The sequence below is a fragment of the Homarus americanus genome, unplaced genomic scaffold (genome assembly GCF_018991925.1).
Source record: "Homarus americanus isolate GMGI-L3 unplaced genomic scaffold, GMGI_Hamer_2.0 scaffold38245, whole genome shotgun sequence".
Taxonomy (NCBI): domain Eukaryota; kingdom Metazoa; phylum Arthropoda; class Malacostraca; order Decapoda; family Nephropidae; genus Homarus; species Homarus americanus.
This window is the reverse complement of record NW_024712448.1, coordinates 7,740-27,667: the sequence shown is the minus strand read 5'-3', so window position 1 is coordinate 27,667 and position 19,928 is coordinate 7,740. Positions and strand designations below refer to the sequence as shown.

General features: G+C 44.3%; 1 protein-coding gene across 1 annotated transcript; it reads left to right on the top strand.

Annotated features, from left to right (window-relative positions):
- Positions 1-246: 246 nt before the first annotated feature.
- On the top strand, positions 247-825 carry LOC121860425 (protein ZBED8-like). Its single transcript, XM_042357582.1, has one exon. The coding sequence runs from the start codon at positions 247-249 to the stop codon at positions 823-825; it is 579 nt and encodes a 192-aa protein (XP_042213516.1).
- The last annotated feature ends 19,103 nt before the right edge of the window (positions 826-19,928 follow it).

Here is a 19,928-nt window from a genome sequence, read left to right as displayed (position 1 = left end):
CTGTGACATTCTGTTTCTTTAAAGAACTAGTCAACATTTAAAGAGAGAGAGAGAGAGAGAGAGAGAGAGAGAGAGAGAGAGAGAGAGAGAGAGAGAGAGAGAGAGAGAGAATTCAATTTTTTAGTAAAACTAAGAGATTCATGATTGTCTTATATTTCTGTTTTTTATTATTATAATTTTTAGTCTTTATCATTCGTCTGTTTCTGTCTGTTTGGCATTTTTTTTTATAATTTCCTTAGAATTGCGATGGCTGCCAGTGTTGCTAAGAAGCGGAAGTACAATGATGAATACATAAACTACGGATTTACATCAATCCTCGCTGATGGCATCGAAAAACCTCAGTGTGTGTTGTGTTTCAAAGTGCTGGGGAACGATTCCATGAGGCCTAGTAAGCTGAACCATCATCTGACGATAATCCACACCCAGTATGCGGAGAGAGATCCCGATTTCTTCAAGCGCCATGAACGGAGTTTGGGAAAACAGAGAGTGGATGAGAGTGGTGCCTTCCAACAACAGAACTTAAGTGTAGTTGAGGCATCATATGTGGTTTCCATTGAAATAGCAAAGAAGAAGAAGATGGCCTACACGATTGGTGAAACTTTAATTCAGCCGTGTGCTTTTAAGATGGTCAGGCGGGTTCTTGGAGAGGCAAGTGAATGCAAGATTCAGCAGATTTCCTTTTCAGACGACACGGTGAAACAGAGAATTAGTGAAATGTCACATTATATCATGGAACAAGTGATACAGGAGATTAAATCGTCTCCAACTGGTATGTTTGCAATACAGTTGAATGAGTCAACGGATGTGAGTTCTTGTGCACAGTAATTCGTGTTTGTTAGGTAATAATAATAATAATAATAATAATAATAATAATTGACGGTTTATTGAAAAAGTTCTGCAGCCCGAAGGCTGAAAATATACATTGGACATAAATGACTTATTACATACATTGGTAGTTTAACAAAAGCCTTCATAAGAGAAAGGTAAAGGAACATACAGTAAACATACAGAATAATGTAGGATTGTACGTGTTGATCAGCAAACACGTAGTGTAGTAACTCCCTCCCAGATGGTGTTAAGAGGGACCTGACGTGGTGTAGTAATTCCCTCGCAGATGGTGTTATGAGGGACCACGTGGTGTAGTAATTCCCTCACAGATGGTGTTATGGGGGACCTCACGTGATGTAATTACCTCACAGATGGTGTTATGAGGGTCCTCACGTGGTGTAGTAATTCCCTCACAGATGGTGTCATTAGGGACCTGACGTGGTGTAGTAATTCCCACACAGATGGTGTTATGAGGGCCTCACGTGGTGTAGTAACTCCCTCACAGATGGTGTTATGAGGGACCTGACGTGGTGTAGTAATTCCCTCACAGATGGTGTTATATGAGTGAGGTGTGGTCAGGCCTTCCTATCGTAGACGGATTAACACATCGCTGGTTGTTGTTGGGTATCACGGGCCGTTATCACTGGGTACCTGGGTATGTATTCTTGAGTGACATCAAGGATGAATATCTGTTCTGTACACAGCTTGAAACTACCACAACAGCTTTAGATGTGATGGGAAAGTTGACTTATTTCTTCACAGCTAACAGGATCACATGGAAAAATTTGTTGTGGAGGCTGTACTGATGGGACTCCGGCGATGCTGGGATCGAAATCGGGATTACAGAAGCACGTCAAGGAAGTAGCTCCGAGTGCCAAAGGGGTTCATTGTATGATCCATCGTTTTGCACTGGCGGCGAAAACCTTTCCTGATGCCCTTTGCAAGATCCTGGAGGTAGTGGTAAAATGCGTCAACTTTGTGAAAACAGGAGATTTGAACTCTCGCCTTTTTCCTGAATGTACGTTTTAAATGCAGGAAAGTGGTTTTCTTACCGTAGAACTCAGATACCTTCACACTGGTTACTCACCCAGGAGATTATGGTGTATCACTACGTAGAATTTCACTCTGCTTCCGGCATTCAATGCGTTGTGTACTTGATAAATGATGATTTAATGAATTCCATTAATTTCCAACATCCATCTAAGTTATTGGTTATACTTTGTCATAACCAAATAGTCATTACCTTTGGTAATAATAATAATAGAGGGATCACAGATACGGGCAGATCATTGCACTTACGTTTATTTGGCACAATTCCATACACTGGACTTATAATTTGCATGGATAGGTCAGTCACTCACATTCACGCCACAGTACCGTAAGTTATAAGGGAGAGTTTGTCAACCTGGAGAATTAATCGTTTAGATCTATTAGGCCGGCCTGGAGTGCTCTTGTAGCAAACAGGCCCTCACCATTGATCACTTCCTTTACAGGATGTGTTAACTTGTCGCTGGACTTAACAACAATCTCGGGGATTTGCACACACAGACTCGTAGCACTGGTTTTGAGGCGTGAAATGACCCCTATCGGCTGGCCGGGTACCTTATCTCTACCTAAACAAACATTTGGGATGGGTTGTGCGGGAGGCCCAACGCAACCCATGACAATCGCCCCTACTAAGAAAATTTTTCTTTGGAGAATAAATTTTTAGCACCTGTATACAATCAAGAGAATGCCTAGCCCAGACACACAATTCGACATTCACACTGTGGTGTGTGTGTAACACTAACACTGCAACGGAATGTAGTCGCCAATCGCCACTGAGGGAAAACCTCAACATTTACTTTAGTTTTTCTGGCTGGAGGAAAACTCCGCGGCGAGGGTGACAATTCCCGAGCAATAGTTCATGCTAAGCGTAAGCACGCTATATTTACATTACAGCAACGTGTTGTGTGGTGTAGGGTATGTAGACATTGTTTAGGTGGCACAGGTGTTGTGTTATGTTCTCAAGTGTAGAAAGGTGTGAGAAAAATACATAACATATGACGAGCCGTCAGACGCTTGGAGGCTCGAGTCGACTGGAGTCTAGACCAACTCCACACTCATTTGGGAAGGTGACCTCTCAATCAGTTGCTCTGGTTCCGCCACAAGTCGAGATAGGAGGTCAGCCCCCACATTCAGGCTGCCCTTGATGTACCGGAGGACGAAGTTGAACTGCTGGAGATACAGTGCCCACCGCATCAGACGAGCATTTGCATTCTTAGATGGTCGGAGACTGGTGAGCGGCATGTGGTCTGTCTCCAACACAAACTCACCTCCGTAGAGATAGTAGTAGTACTTCTTGATGCCTTCCACCACTGCCAAAAGTTCCTTCTCAACCGTGCTGTAATTCCTCTCCGCAGGTTTCAACTTCCGACTGTGATACGCAACTGGAAAAACCTCGCCGTCTGCCTCTTGTAGTAGCACTGCGCCAACCCCATCCTGTGAAGCATCGGTCCGGAGGATGAAAGGCTCTTCCTTCCTCACCAGTTGAAGGATGGGTTGCTTGCATAGCAGGTTCTTGAGGGCACTGAAAGAATCCTCTTGTTCAGGTCCCCATTGCACCTTGTTAGATGCATGTTTCTTGAGCAGGTCGGATAAAGGGAGAGCCACCACGGCAAAGTTTGGGATGAAGTTCCGGTAGTACCCTACGAGGCCCAGAAATGACCTCACTTGTTTTTTTGTAGTGGGCCGTGGTGCATCTTGGACCTTTTTGATCTTCTCATTCTGACAGGTGCAGCGTCCTCCGCCGACAGTGTGCCCGAGGAACTGTACTGCAGCCTGACCGATCTCGCACTTGCTTGGTTTCACGGTCATGTTTTTTTGTTGGAACCTCCGGAACACCTCCTCTAAGAGTTCCAGGTGTTCCTCAAATGTTGCTGAATGGATTAACACATCGTCCACAAATGCCTCAACTCCCTTGATGCCGTTTAGGACTTGCCTCATGACACGGTTGAAGATGGCAGGGGAGTTTGTGAGACCAAAGGGAAGGACTCTGTACTGATAGAGACCCCCTGGCGTACCAAAGGCTGTGATCTGCCGACTCTTCGGGTCCAATGGGATTTGGAAGAACCCCTTGGTCAGATCAAGTTTGGTAAATAACTTGGAACCTGACACCCCCATCCTTTTTTCGGACGACTACCATAGGACTACAGTATGGAGACGATGATTTCTCGATGATTCCTACTGCTTCCATTTCCTCAATTTCTTGTTTGACAGTGTCCAGTAGTCGCATAGGTATAGGATAGGGCTTTACCCGAACAGGTGTAGGGCTGGTCAGTTCAATAGTGTGACAGTCGACCCGGGCAACTCCTGGCTTATCAGAGAAGATGTCCTTGTAGCGATGCAACAGAGAGCCAATGGCATCTCGTTCCTCTGCTGATAGATTTCCGTTCACCTCAACGTCCGTGAAAGTCTCACTCTGGCGGGAGCGTGCAGTGACAGGCCCATCCTCCTCATCACTGGCAGAGATCACTGTGGCAGCACAAGTTACCCCTGAATCACACTGGGAAGGCTAGTCCCTGTCTTCCTCAGTGGAGACTGTACCCCCGATCGGTGACTGGAAGTACTTCTTCAGCATGTTGATGTGGAACTTCTTTCGTCGAGATCCCACCTGGACGATGTAAGTCAGATCCGAGACACGCTCTACAATGTTGAATGGACCTTTCCACTGAGCCAGTAACTTATTGCGCATCGTAGGCAACAGAACCGGGCACTGGTCACCTGGCTGGAAACAACGAAGCTTGGCCTTCTTGTCATAGTAAGTCTTCTGGACCTCTTGAGCCTTTATCAGCTCTTGCTTTGCCAGTTGACAGGTTTCTTGGAGACAATCAGCTAAGTCAATGACATATGTATAAGTGGTCTTGACTTCCGGATCTGGTTTCTCATCATCCCACAGTTCCCGAAGAACCTGCCGTACATAAGCTCGAAGGGAGACACCCTGAGTGAGCTCTGTGGCATCTCCCGGTACGCGAAGAGAAGTGGGGCAATGTAGCGCGGCCACTCCTTAGGTTGTTCGGCTGCCATCCTCCTGAGCATTTTCTTCAGCGTCCCATTAAACCTCTCACAGAGTCCGTTGCACATCGGGTGATAGGGTGTTGTCCTTAGCCCCTTTACCGATAACAACCGCATCAACTCCTCCATCATGGCAGAAGTAAACTGGGTCCCCCTGTCACTGAGGACTTGTTTGGGAATACCAACCGGACAGAAGATTTCCAACATGGCTTCTGCAACAGTCGTGGCCTCAATGTTCCTCAAGGGCACAGCCTCGGGCCACCTCGTGCTAAAGTCCACCAAGGTGAGAATATACTTTGCCCCATCGCTCGCCCTTGGGTTTATCGGTCCTACAATGTCCACCGCCACCCTTGGCCAGAAGAACGCTGCACTGATGCGATCAAAGGTCTTTTTTTTACCCATATGACCGCCAAGAGCAGTGCAATGACCTAGCTTAAACACAGCCAGGCGGTACTTGGAAGGAACCACGAACTGCAGTCGTGTTTCATCCAGAGACGTCACAGTCTCTCGGTAGAGACGGTTCCCCTTCTTTACGAACCTCGTTCGATTCCCAAATGTCTCCTTGGTGGTCCCAACTATCAAATTCTTGTGTACCGAAGTGAGCGTGCTGTCATGCTCTTGCTCTTGGACGACATCCTGACTACTGATGAGATCAGACGATGTGGCAATAGCCAATGGGGTGACTCGAGGTTTTGTTTGAGCCATACCCCGAGTGACTGCAGCAGCATTAACTTGGGTCAAAGCAGCAGCATCAGTTTTGGTTGCAGCATCCACTGCACAACTGTTTCTTGCTCCCTTGATATTCCCAATGATGAGATGCTGCAGTGACCCAACCTGAGAAGAAGGGGGTGTCCACCTCAATCTTGGCCACTGGAACCGTTTGAATGTAACTATTGGCCAATTTAACACTTACTTGTGCTCCGGTGTATTGATGTTGCCCCCCCAATTCCTTCCTGACAATACAGCCTGATGCCCCACTATCTCGCATGACAGTCACTGGAACTCCTCCAACGTATCCAGGTTTAACAAGAAAGGTTGGGTGACCCCACGAGGAGAGGTCGGAGGCGGCAGTTAGTCAGTAGGTGTGTTGTGGTAGACTTGATTCGGTATGAACCCCTGCTTCAGGTTGCATGACGATCGGCCCTGCTGGAAGGTCAGGCCACTCCCCGCCCACAGTTTGAACATCGGTGGCTTCCTGCTGCTGGCCTCTTCGTGGATTATTATTGCTGGCACCTTGGCCTACGAATTGAGCCACGGCGGCTTCCTGCCGCCTGTCCCATCGTGGATTGTTACCCGGGCGCCAACTGTCCTGATACTTCGGGGGGCCTTGGTACTGCTTCTGCTGCTGTTTCTGTTGCTGTCTTTGTGGTTGTGGTTGCTGGTTATTTCCCTGTTGCCTGGGTGGGTTCGGTGGCTGTTTCTGTAGAGGTTGTTGACTTTGTTGGTTACCTGCCGACTCCCTGTTCGACCACCGCCTCTGAGTGTGGTACCCGAAAGCGCTGAAATGAGCGTCTGATTTGCTTGCCATTTCCTTCGACGTCTTAACTCCATTGGCCCTGATTTGAGCCACAAGTTCAGGAGGACAAGACCTTTCAAACTGCGTGCGCACCATTAAGTCTATAACCCCTTCCATGGACTTGGGGGTTTCATCCTTACTCATCCACTGAGCCACATAGTCCCTTAAACGTTCCCGGAACTGTGCAGCCGTTTCATTTTCTTCCAACATTGCCCTGTTGAACTGATGCCTGGCCTGCTCAGTAGTCACCCCATATGCCCGCAGCAGTGCAGACTTCATGTCAGGGAATTTATTTTCAGGACGCTCTAGTCGTCGAAGAATCCCTAAAGCTTTCCAATCAAATAGGCTCAGGAACTCAAATTCCTTAATGCTGTCATCAAGCTCATAGGCTTCTGCGAGATGCTCAAACCGGGATATGTACATTTCCATGGATTCGCCCTCCTTAAAGGTGGGAATCTGGGGTAATTTCCTATAAGTGACGTCTTGAGTGGGAGTTCCTGATGGAGAAGAATTTTGCTTCCTTTCCGCTAAGGCCAGTTGGAACGCCCGTTCCCTTTGTCTCTCTTCTCGTTCCAGCTTCTATTCTTCCTTCTGAAAGGCTAGCTGGGCTAAGAGTTGCTCATGCTCGCGTCGCTTGTCTTCTCTCTCCTCAGCCTTCTCTATGTATGCAACCGCCTCAGCCCCCTCCAGCCCGAGGTCACGTGCTTCCTCAAAAGCCGCTGCATGAACTGAAATGGTGTAGGTGTGGGCGATACAATTGTGCAATTATCCACGGTCTGTGACCCTGTTCGGGCGCCAATTGTTACGTTTTAAACGCAGGAAATTGGTTTTCTTACCGTAGAACTCAGATACCTTCACACTGGTTACTCACCCAGGAGATTATGGTGTATCACTACGTAGAATTTTACTCTGCTTCCGGCATTCAATGCGTTGTGTACTTGATAAATGATGATTTCATGAATTCCATTCATTTCCAACATCCATCTAAGTTATTGGTTATACTTTGTCATAACCAAATAGTCATTACCTTTGGTAATAATAATAATAGAGGGATCACAGATACGGGCAGATCATTGCACTTACGTTTATTTGGCACAATTCCATACACTGGACTTATAATTTGCATGGATAGGTCAGTCACTCACATTCATGCCACAGTACCGTAAGTTATAAGGGAGAGTTTGTCAACCTGGAGAATTAATCGTTTAGATCTACTAGGCCAGCCTGGAGTGCTCTTGTAGCAAACAGGCCCTCACCATTGATCACTTCCTTTACAGGATGTGTTAACTTGTCGCTGGACTTAACAACAATCTCGGGGATTTGCACACACAGACTCGTAGCACTGGTAGGACTGTATGGCCCCTGTCCTAAATCCGTGAAGCAGGAGGTCTTCTCTAACCCAAGGTCTAAAGCCCACTGGCTAAAATGTGGTTTTGAGGCGTGAAATGACCCCTATCGGCTGGCCGGGTACCTTATCTCTACCTAAACAAACTGTTACGAACCACGCCATCAATTGTCATGATCTACCTAACCAGCACTACGAACCACGCCATCTATTGTCCTGATCTACCTACCCAGCACCACGAGCAATGCCATCTAGGGACGAAACCCGAGTATGACTAGTCTTAGTTACCACTCCGGGGTTTCCCTTCTCCATATCCTGGTTGTTGAGTCACCTCCTCCAAGTCTTCCTCATCAGCTCCAGTTCGATGAAAGTTTAGTTCACTCTGGGAAGTGACCACAGGATCACCTATCCTGGAAACCTACGGCACAGTGACTACCTACCGTCTTCTACAATATTCAGCCTTACTCATCAGCCATCTCAGCTCCGCACTTAAGTATTTGTAATCTTATAATGCCTCCCCACCTCCACCTTGCTTCAAATTATTGTATGTTGTATGAATATGTATATACTGTTAATGTTTAGGTTAAGTATGGTTAAGGGTAAATTATAGACAGCTGAATATTTTGTTAAGGAATTTATGGTACTTTATTATACACAACAAAAACTCGCATCCTTTGTCTACCCTTTTATAGTCCGATTGTCTTTGTTTTTATTGTTGTTGCCTGTTGGGATCTGGGTAGACTTTTAACTATATTCTAAATCCCCAACTCGTAAGAAATGGCGACCGTGACAGGACCCAACATTAAGTGCCATATTCCTTCCCCCCTTGTTACTCCTTGTTAATTATTCCTCCCAGTCACTTCTGTTCACAATTGCTTTACGGTGGTTTAAAGTTCCTTCATATGTGTGTGCATATATTATTATTATCGTACAGTAAGAGTGACAGACGTAGGATATTAGGTTCCAAGTGTCATAAGGCTTACCTGTTATTACACGTGGCAGTCGTGTAGTAAGTCTTATCGAGTGTAGGGAAGAATCCGGATCTGTTTAATGCGGTACCCTCGCTCTAGAGTAGGCTGTTCCATAGTCACTAGTTTAGGGTGAAGTGAGATCTTGGGATGCCCCGCTCTACCAGGACCCCATAATTATAAAGCCTCAATTATTGTTCTTCTCATTATCTCATTCGGGGTCAATAATAAAGTAACTCAAGGGTTGTTAATCCGGATCTTTATATTAATGCCGTAATACGCCCTTCCTGTTTACTCAAGGGTTGTTAATCCGGATCTTTATATAAATGCCGTAATACGCCCTTCCTGTTTCAAGTATCTAAGGGTTGTTATTCCGGATCTTTATATTAATGCCGTAATACGCCCTTCCTGTTTCAAGTATCCAAGGGTTGTTTATCCGGATCTTTATATTAATGCCGTAATACGCCCTTCCTGTTTACTCAGGGTTGTTAATCCGGATCTTTATATTAATGCCATAATACGCCCTTCCTCTTTCAAGTCTCTTATCCTTATTTAAGGATCTTATCAGAAGAACAATATTCATAAGTGTAATTTCCCTAGGTATAACTTGGGTAGTTTCCGGGACTTTCTGGTTATCCACTGCCGTGATATTTTCTAGGGTAATCCACTTATCTTATCTTTTGACCATTAATTAATTTATCTAGGTTTTCTTAACAATGGCCACCTCAGGATTTGTTAAACTTGGTAGTCGTGGAGGAGTGGAAGAGCAAGATACCATTTCACATCTTGAAGCATGTGGAGGAGCGTGGAGAGGTTAATTTAGGGCGTGCTGCTGAGCTGGCTGATGCGTACGCCTTGCTGGTGGAGTCACTGTGCCGTAGGGAACGTGGTACTTTCCGGCATGTTAGGTCCTCCTCTGATGATAACCTTGGGGACGTGAGTGGTAGGTCGAAAGGTCCCACACCTACCCCCCCTGATGCAACCAAGTTTTATTGTTCTTACTGTAAAAACCCAGGCCATACGATCCAGTCTTGTAAACACCCAAAGTGTCGAACTGCTAAAAGTAGTTCCCTGGATCCCAAATCCAAACCAATAGCAACCACCAATGTGGAAAGGCCCCATCAGGATCTCTTCTCTTCATTCACCTATGAGGGAAAAATTTCAATCATAGAGGGGTCTCGTTCTTTCCCTATTCGTATACTACGTGATACGGGCGCAGCACAATCTATCCTCCTGTTTAACGTCATTCCTGATATATCTACCGCATTTACTAATGAGAGTGTTCTAATTTCAGATCTCTCATCCCATTCTTCCTATCCCTTAGCTAAAGTGCACCTCCAATGTCCCTTGATTACTGGGGAAGTGCAAATAGCCATTAGGAAAGATCCAATGCCTGTGAGCGGCATTCATTTATTATTGGGTAATGACTTGGTAGGAGATCTAGTGGTTCCCAACATAAAGACAGTCGACTCTCCCTTACCTGTCAACTCCACCACTGACCTTGAAGAAACTACTCCTCACCTTTTCCCATCTTGTGCTGTCACCCGGTCACAGAGTGTGCGAAATGGGCCCTCTTCATCTAAAACCACCTCCAATATCTTCCTACCCACAGAAGATCTGTACAATAAGACCATTAGTAAGGATGAGCTCATTAAAGCCCAACAATCTGATCCATCTTTGAATATGAAAGACCTCAGTGTGGACCATTGTACATCTTCGGCTTACCACCCACACTCCCAAGGTTGCTTGGAACGGTTCCATCAAAACTTTCAAATCAATGCTAATAAACTATCTCCCCTCAACTATATAGTCCATACTCCTGATCGCAAAAAAGATTCACAACTTGTTCACATTAATCTCATGAAACTTTACCTTTCCAGGCAGTCAGAGGAAGACATCCCAGAGGCTATAAGCCTACCTGTATTGCATACGGTTTTGTCAGGGCCGGAGCCGGAGACAGATGACATGGATCTATTGGAGAATTTAGACTTCCCTCTACCTAAAGAAAACCCTGCTAACAGTCATATACTCAACAACTTGGATGAGTATTTTTCTGTTCTGAATCCATCTCAAGCAAAAGATCTCACTAAGTTATTATCAACATTTCCTAAAGTCACGTCAGACCTCCCAGGGTTTTGCAATATACTTAAACATGATATTAAGCTAATCTCAGATGATGTACAACCCATTAGGCAATCAGCATATCGACTAAATCCACAAAAAAGAGAGATTATGAAAAAGGAGGTAGATTTTTTGTTAAAACATAACTTAGCTGAGCCTAGTACCTCCCCCTGGGCTTCACCTTGCCTTCTCATTCCAAAACCCGATAGCACTTTTCGTTTCTGTACCGATTATCGTAAAGTGAACCAGGTCACTGTCTCAGACTCCTACCCTTTACCTTTGATTGAAGATATAATAGACAGCATAGGCTGTGCAAAATTTAGAACTCCATTTGGTCTTTTTCAATATTTGGTTATGGCGTTTGGCTTTTCTAATGCTCTGGCCACATTCCAGAGAGCAATCAATTACCTGATTCAGGACCTAGGTGGGACATTCGCCTACCTGAATGACCTGGTGGTGGTGTCGGACGGCTGAGACGAACATCTGGTGCGTTTGGAGATACTGTTGGCATGACTGCAAGAGACTGGATTCACCATAAACCTGGTTAAATCTGCTTTTGGCCGGGCCTCAGTGACTTACCTGGGACATATCGTTGGGCATGGTATGGTGAGACCCAAGGACGCAAACGTTAAAGCCATCTTGTCCTTCCCCACTCCAAGGACGAGGAAGGAACTCATGCGCTTCCTGGGGATGTGCGGCTACTACCGTCGGTTCTGCAGTAATTTCTCCAGCGTGGCCGGACCCCTCACAGACCTTACCAGTTCTGCGGTCCCTTACATCTGGAACCAGAGGTGCGACCAGTCTTTCCACCGCCTCAAAGCCTTCCTTGCCTCCAAGCCTGTAGTCCACCCCCCTGACTACACCTTGCCCTTCCATCTGCAAATCGACGCTAGTGGTGTTGGAGTGGGGGCTGTGCTCCTACAACCCGACCCAACCACTGATGTCCTTCATCCTGTGTCATACTACTCCGCCAAGTTGAAAAAACATCAGACCAACTCCTCGACCACAGAGAAGGAGGCCCTGGCTCTGGTGTTGGCAATAAAGAAGTTTGAATGTTACCTCCAGTCTTGCCCACAAACAACCCTAGTCTTCACCGACCATAACCCACTCACGTTCATCCAAACCAACAAGACCTTCAACCAGCGAATCCTCCGCTGGGCTCTCCTCACCCAGACCTATAATCTACAAGTCCGGCACATAAAGGGGGTGGACAACCTTATTGCGGACTCCTTATCCCGAGCTCCAGTGGAAATGCAGCAGCTACTCTCCAGACGCACCAGGTAATCACCTCCTTCGTGCCCGCGCTATGGAGGTCTTTGGAGGGTGGGGGTGTGTTACGAACCACTCCATTAATTGTCATGATCTACCTACCCAGCACTACGAACCACGCCATCTATTGTCCTGATCTACTTACCCAGCACCACGAGCAACGCCATCTAGGGACGAAACCCGAGTATGACTAGTCTTAGTTACCACTCCGGGGTTTCCCTTCTCCATATCCTTGTTGTTGAGTCACCTCCTCCAAGTCTTCCTCATCAGCTCCAGTTCGATGAGAGTTCAGTTCACTCTGGGAAGTGACCACAGGATCACCTATCCTGGAAACCTACGGCACAGTGACTACCTACCATCTTCTACAATACTCAGCCTTACTCGTCAGCCATCTCAGCTCCGCACTTAAGTATTTGTAATCTTATATTGCCTCCCCACCTCCACCTTGCTTCAAATTATTGTATGTTGTATAAATATGTATATACTGTTAGTGTTTAGGTTACGTATGGTTAAGGGTAAATTATAGACAGCTGAATATTTTGTTAAGGAATTCATGGTACTTTATTATACACAACAAAAACTTTTCATCCTTTGTCTACCCTTTTATTGTCCGATTGTCTTTGTTTTTTATTGTTGTTGCCTGTTGGGATTTGGGTAGACTTGTAACTATATTCTAATTCCCCAACTCGTAACAAAACATTTGGGATGGGTTGTGCGGGAGGCCCAGTGCAACCCATGACACTGAACCTCTGTAGAGGCATGGATTCAGAGCATGAAACCCTCCTCTTTTACTCCAAAGTGTGATGGCTTTCCACGAGTAATGTCGTGAAACGTGTGTTCGAACTTCGGGGAGAACTTAAGTTGTTCCTGGAAATGAAACGGAAAGTTGATCTACTAAGTCACTTCAACGAAGTGTTGTGGGATCCACGTCTTGAGAACCTGGCCGACACATTTGAGCCGCTAAACAGGCTGAATCTCAAGCTACAAGGCAAGGAAAGAAATGTGTTTCACCACTTGGCTTGTATTCTTGCATTTATTGACAATCTCCAAAACTGACAAAGGAAAGTCAGTGCAGGAAATGTTGCCATGTTTGAAAATATCTCAATTGTTCTTGACGAGATTGAAGAGGGTCATCTACTTGACCCACCACTCAAAAATTAAATAATTCAGCACTTGAAATCCTTGGAAAGTGAGCTCAAAAGGTACTTCCCAGAATTCGAGGAGGAAGAAGGGAAATTGGTGAGGAATCCTTTCTCTGACACTCTTGATATTGCTGCCATTCCCGACGATGGTCAGGACGAATTCTTTGATCTCAGAAACGAATCTGCTGGCAGAGACCTCTATGAAGAAAAATCTCTGACTGTATTCTTGTGCTCAATGTATCAGTCCAAAATTTAGTGAGATCGCTCTTCGAGTCTTCTTGCCATTTTCTACTTCTTATTTATGTGAATCTGGTTTCTCCACCCTTCTTCAAACAAAGAATAAAAGCCGAAACCGGTTACATGACTGACTGAAAGGAAACAATGTCATCCATCCCATTGAACTGTAACAAAATATGCTTTCTGTTTGATGATTGCAAACGTTAAAATAAAGGAAGAGTACCAAAACAGTTTTTTTCATCATTATTTGTGTAGGGCTTGGGAAAGAACTAAAGGAGGGCCACGAGGATGTTGAGTGTTCCTCATGGGGGGAATGGAGTGAAAAAGTTTGAGAAACACTGTACTAGAATGTTATGGGCTATAAGGTTATTGTCCCCGTTACCTATACCCTTCTGTGCTGTTGCATTACGTATTTCCCTACGCTTTTCCCACACATTTGCAGCACTTTGTGTCCCTGCAACATCGCTCCTTACAGCATCACCTTTGTCCCCTTGATTAGTGGACTGAGCTCGTGATTGCGATTGATGAACTTTTTTTACGACACACCCACGCGCTGGCATTATGAGCCCCCAACAATTACAGCATTTTGGTGTAATTTTCTCCGTCTTAATTTTATCTCCACATGCCTTAGGTTTATGCATTTTTCCACAGAATCTACATCGAAAACCATAATGGCATTTCCACGCCATGTGCCCCCACTTTCAACACTTATAGTATATTACTGAAGATTCGTTGTAGACAGCAACCCGCTTATATCTCAAACATCTCACAAAGACCTTCTCTGGCGCTGAACCTTTGATTTGCGCAATTAGCTGCGGCTTGGGTACTATATCTCCATCAAATCTAATTACACTTCTCTTGGCCCAAATAAATTTATCGTCAAGATAAACAGGATAATAAAAAAGATTGATCTTAATACACCTCCCAAGGAACACCACAGGCTTTTCCATCACTACAGTCTCAAAACCTTCTGTAGCTAAATATCTAACTGTTTCCTCATCCTTCACAGTAATATAAGGAATATGTTTACCTTCTTTCAAGAGCACTGATACCTTGATGGCGCTCAGTGAGTCTAACTGACCACTTTACCTTATCATGAAAATCCATGACATTATTCTTGGGGAAGTAAGGACGTGACCTTCCTGAAGAGTTACTGCCGTCTTAACCATCAGTGAGGTTTACACTCATTGTACTGATCTGTAAGGGCGGAAACTATCTTCCTGCTCGTTACCGCTGCTAACTCTCTCGTTTGCTGGTGCGACCAACACTTGGGTGGTTGGACAGAGGTGAGAAAGGCAGCTGCTACCCATGTCACCGGTAGATTCACCCCAGCCGCCATACAGTCACTATCTAGCTACCCAGCTGTTCGTCAAATTCTGGCTGTGATCTCATCATAGGTCCTGGACCCGTGGGCTGTGTCCCCAGACCTTCACCTATCAACTGTCAATTCTCTGGTCATCTACCACTACCACATACCACGACCGTCAGTTCATCTCATTCCGTCTGCTGTATCAAGACATCGGGTCTGCTGTATCAAGATATCAGCCGCTGTCGCTCGAATGTGGAGTTGAATGGACGCTTCCCTACCCTGAGTGTGGATCACCGTGTTCCAGAACCTTCCCCCAGGGCCACTGCCATAGGAAATATCTGTTCATTGTTTGATTCTATGGTTGTTTGATTCCATTAATTGCTGACTCCCATTTATTGTTCGATTCTATCAATTGTTGACTCCCATTAATTGTTTGATTCCATTAATTGCTGACTCCCATTAATTGTTTGCTTCCCTTAATTGTTTAACTCCATTAACTATTGACTGCATTTATTGTTTAACTCCCGTAATAATAGGATGTTTGTTGAGTGGTGTCAGAGTTTTGTGTTATATTTTTTATAGTAAAGAGATGTCAATCTCAAACGGTTGTTTGCTATTCCTCAGAAAACCATGGTCCTTGACTTTCCTTTATTAAGAACCTGATTAGTCTGGTAAGGGATTTCTATCCCTAATTCACAGGCCTTTACATGATCTTTGTTGAAAAATGACTCGCACCAGCAATGTTCTTTCGTTTATCCACCAAGTGGGAAATGTTATCTTCACTGCTTGTACCATCTCTATTCCTCCTTTTATTCTTATTTTTGCTATTAACAACTTTAAATGGCTCTTGTTCTTCACATTCACTGCTGCTAGACAGCTCCAAATCTGTCAACAGTCCCCCAGCAGTACCCTGGGCTACTTTGCTGTGACTGCTATATCCACCTTCCTATTCCGTCAATGTAGTAAACAACATGCTCGTTGAAGCTCTTCCGCCAGCCATGACCGTACAGAAAACGTGGAGTATAGTGGAGAGCTCAGAGCGACGTCCTCCCTCGTGTATCTCCTGGAGGTGAACCCCTCTTGGTATATCACTAATAATAATGGCAAATACTCGCATGACATAGGTACACAACTCCATCTATTGATTAAAATCCATACTTGCCAGTCAGTCGGCCAATTGTAGAGCAAGGCGGGAATGTCCAGCCAATCAGGGGTCAGGGAGTCTGAGTGTCATCACTGCAAACCAATAAACTGTAGGGAAAATTGGTGAAGTTGTTGTATGGGTTGTTTACTTGTGTCTTGTCAAAGTGTTGGGTTACTCAACCCAGAACAGAGGTGTTGAGCGCTGGGAGGATGAGTGGAGTAGTCACAGGACTTCCTTCCCTCAGCCAGAGCGCATCGATAAGAGAACCCTTCACGAATATTGTTGATTTGTCTATTCTGTTCTGTTGTGATTTACTTGTGTTTTGTTGGCTTTGGGTACATTATTATGTTTAATATATGTCGGGTGTTATAATATTGTATAAAATTTAGCAAAATATTATATGTTGTTTAGGAGGACTCTACCCACGTCAAGGGCCGTGCGTGAGAGACGTCATTGTGAAGTATTTGATAGTCCTTGTCCTCTAGGGGGCCGATATCACCTGACTTGTCCAGTCATGGGGACTCGAGGAGGCCAGCAGACCAGAGTTTACCGGATCCCTGTTCAGGGGCGACTTGAGTCTAACCCCATCCCTTGTGTATGCTTTTCGGGGGAGCTGGAACTGCTCTGTACTCCGGTCGACCACACGCCTCCATACACTACTACTGACAGACTCGTCGACAGAGCTGTTATGATGTCCCCGATGTTCAGTGGTCAGTAGATCAGGATAGTCCCATACTTAAACTTAATTACTGTATTACTTGTGTGTATGCTTTTGTAAATAAATATATATTTGTATGGAAAATTTTTCCTTTGGCACCTCGGAATAGATTGGCGTTGCAGTTGCTGAGGCCGGTCTGTTCAACCTATAAATTTGTACAGGATTTGAGTTCAAAACGGTGTGAGCCAGGTTGGTTTCTATCTTTAATATTGCTTTCTTTTATTTTTTAAGAGCTATTTAATGTGTATCAAGAGAGCATGTGGGTTTTGTGAGTCACACTACCGTTACCTTTTGTTTGATTTGCTTCCTGTTTAGCAAAAACGGGAAGGTATCAGGTTTTAATACAGATAATTATCTGTATTATAATAGAAGAGGTGGCTTTTCGTTGATTTTCATGTTTTCGTTATTGAATTTAAGGGGGTGTCCGTCTAGCCCAATTTGCTACGGGAAGTTAGTGGGAGTTAGGTTTGTATTTATTTGAATCCGGGTGACTCTTCCTCGGTTGCGGTATGACAAATTAATGGATCCGACTTGGAAAAGATTTTTGCCCATATCTCTTATCTATTTGATCTTTTTATAGGGGTAAAAATATTGTGTTCTTAACTAATTTAGTATATTGGAAGTGAGAGTGGAAGTTAAGACGTTTTAGTTACCTTGTTGATGTTTTCAAAACATCTGTTTTATATAAACTAAACTACCAGTCAAGAAGTTTATCTCATATTAGTAGTGTAAGAGGGCTAAGGAAATACACGACAGTTAAAATTTTACTTGTAATTACATAAGGTCCTCGACAGGTCGAGCACCGATTCAGGTTAGGCGTATTACAATAGTAATTAGGGGGCCAAAAGAGAATTTGATTTCAGGGGTGGAAAGATAATTTTCGAAACTTAGAAACATGTGTAAAAGGTAGGATTATTAAAATTGCAATTGATATAGCAAGGGCAATAACTCCTCCTAGTTTATCAGGGTATGACCGCAGGATAGCGTAAGCGAACAGGAAGTATCATTCGGGTTGAATATGAGTGGGTGTAACTAGGGGGTTAGCGTGGACAAAGTTATGAGGATCCGAGGGGATTGTTGGCCCCTGTTTGGTGGATGAATATAATGTGGATAAGTGTAGCTGCTGCCACTAAAAAGGGTAGGAGAAAATGGATTGTAAAGAATTGGGTTAACGTTACAGTGTCTACAGCGAACCCACCTCAAATTCATTGGACTAGGTCTGTGCCGGTATATGGAATAGCAGAAAATAAAGTAATAACTGTTGCTCCACAAAATGATATCTGGTTTCAGGGCAAGACGTATCCCAGAGCAGCGGTTGCAATAACTACAAATACAATAACATCTCTACCATTCAGGCAGGGAAGAATATCTAGGATCCGTAATATATATCACGACCGATATGGAGGTAGAGACAAAAATAAAAGAAAGATGCTCCGTTGGCATGGGGAGTTCGAAGGAACCAACCGTAGTTTACGTCTCGACAGATGTGGGCTACACTACAAAATGCTCAGTCAATGTGCGCAATGCAGTGCATAGCAAGTAAAAGGCCTGTAACAATTTGAACAACTAGGCATAAGCCTAATAATGATCCGATGTTTCAGAATGTGGAGATATTTCTGGGAATGGGAATATCTATTAGTACCCCATTAGCAATTTTAAATAGTGGGTGAGTTTTTCGAATGGGTATTGTCTTTAGGCAGAAATCGAAGCGGCCTTGAGTAGAGATTTACGATTTTTACAATAACGATAAGAGTTAGTAATAGGTAAAGGATTATAAATAGGGTGAAGGATATTGCAGGCGGAGTACAGATAGTTCTCTCTCGGGATGAGGTTAAATCGAATATAAATATATCGGGCGAAATTGAATAGCTGACGATATCAACGCAATTCTGTCACAATTCTGCACATGGGCGGCATAGATAAATAGTCGTTTATGCACTGGGATCTAGGCAGCAGTGCAATCCGGTCCTGTCTATGTGACTGAGCAGCCCTCTCGAGGACCCACTATGCTCACCCCACATGGGGAGGGGGCTAGAAAAGGTGCCCTAAACATAGCCCATCTAAAGAACCAACCTGACTGGGCAACTGTACCCAGTTTGGTCATCCTTATGTTGTCGAAAACACAATCATAAATCACAGATTAAAACAAAAACAAACTATACAACCTCTTATGGTCGCTGCATGGAATGCCAGGACCTTTCTGGATACTAGCACAAATGAGCGTCCAGAAAGAAGAACTGTTCTTGTGGCAAAAGAGCTGGCTATTAGTGAGGGTCGGCTCCCAGACAAGGGTCAACTCACAGAACGGGGATCTGGCTATGCCTTTTTTTGGAAGGGTAAGCCTGCTGCGGTGAGAAACCGCATTTATGGAGTTGGCTTTGCCATCCGCCAATGCATCCTACATAGGCTAACTGAAATGCCTTTTGGGATTAACGAGCGCCTCATGATGCTTCGAATCCCACTGAATCACTCACGTCATGCCTTTTTCATCAGTGCATTCGCCTCAACAGTCCACTCCAACTAGCTCAAAAATAGGCAAATGGTGGAAAAAATTTATATTGAGATGAAATTTTGCATTCATACTTCTGAAGACTATAGAAATCAAGATCAAAAGAGTTCCCCTCCGTCCTGGGGGAGCAGCTCCCTTTTTGGGGCCCCAAAAGGGGGCTTCCGATTATTTTTTCGCATTTTTCAGCTATACTATGCATTAGACGATAATATTGTATAGATAGATAAATACTGTAAATATGATTTTAAACAAGATTGTCTTTATTCATTTTTCCCATAGGTGTTACATTTTTTGTGTAATCCACGTCTGAATTCAGGGAAACTTTTCGCATGTAGTGAAAAAAATGATACTCGCGCAAGGTTTTCAGCAAATAACTAAAAAAACGCCTGTGTTTTTTTTCGTTAAAAATGCATATCGTTGAAATTGTAGAGCTGAAAATTCTCTATTCGAATAAATGACAATCAAATTTCTGTAAAATTTTTGGAGCTTTTCCTCATTTACTCAAAAAAAAAAATTCCAGGTATGACTTAAAAAACTGCTGTTACCTGAGTGAAACTACTTGGCATACAATCATTCACAGAAGAGGCTTCACAGAGAGTGTTCTGAATAAATGGATCTTTGGTTTGCCAGTAGCTCACCACGTATGCGAGAATGTAGAAGAGCTCAGCGGGATTCAAACCAGCAGTAGTTTTCAGCATATCGAATTGAGACTCGAGGATTAAGAAGGACAAAGATGATTCTCCATTCGTCAATACAGAATACCTCGTTA

Coding starts and splice junctions, on each gene's coding strand:
- LOC121860425 (XM_042357582.1), top strand. CDS start 247: ATGGCTGCCAGTGTTGCTAAGAAGCGGAAGTACAATGATGAATACATA.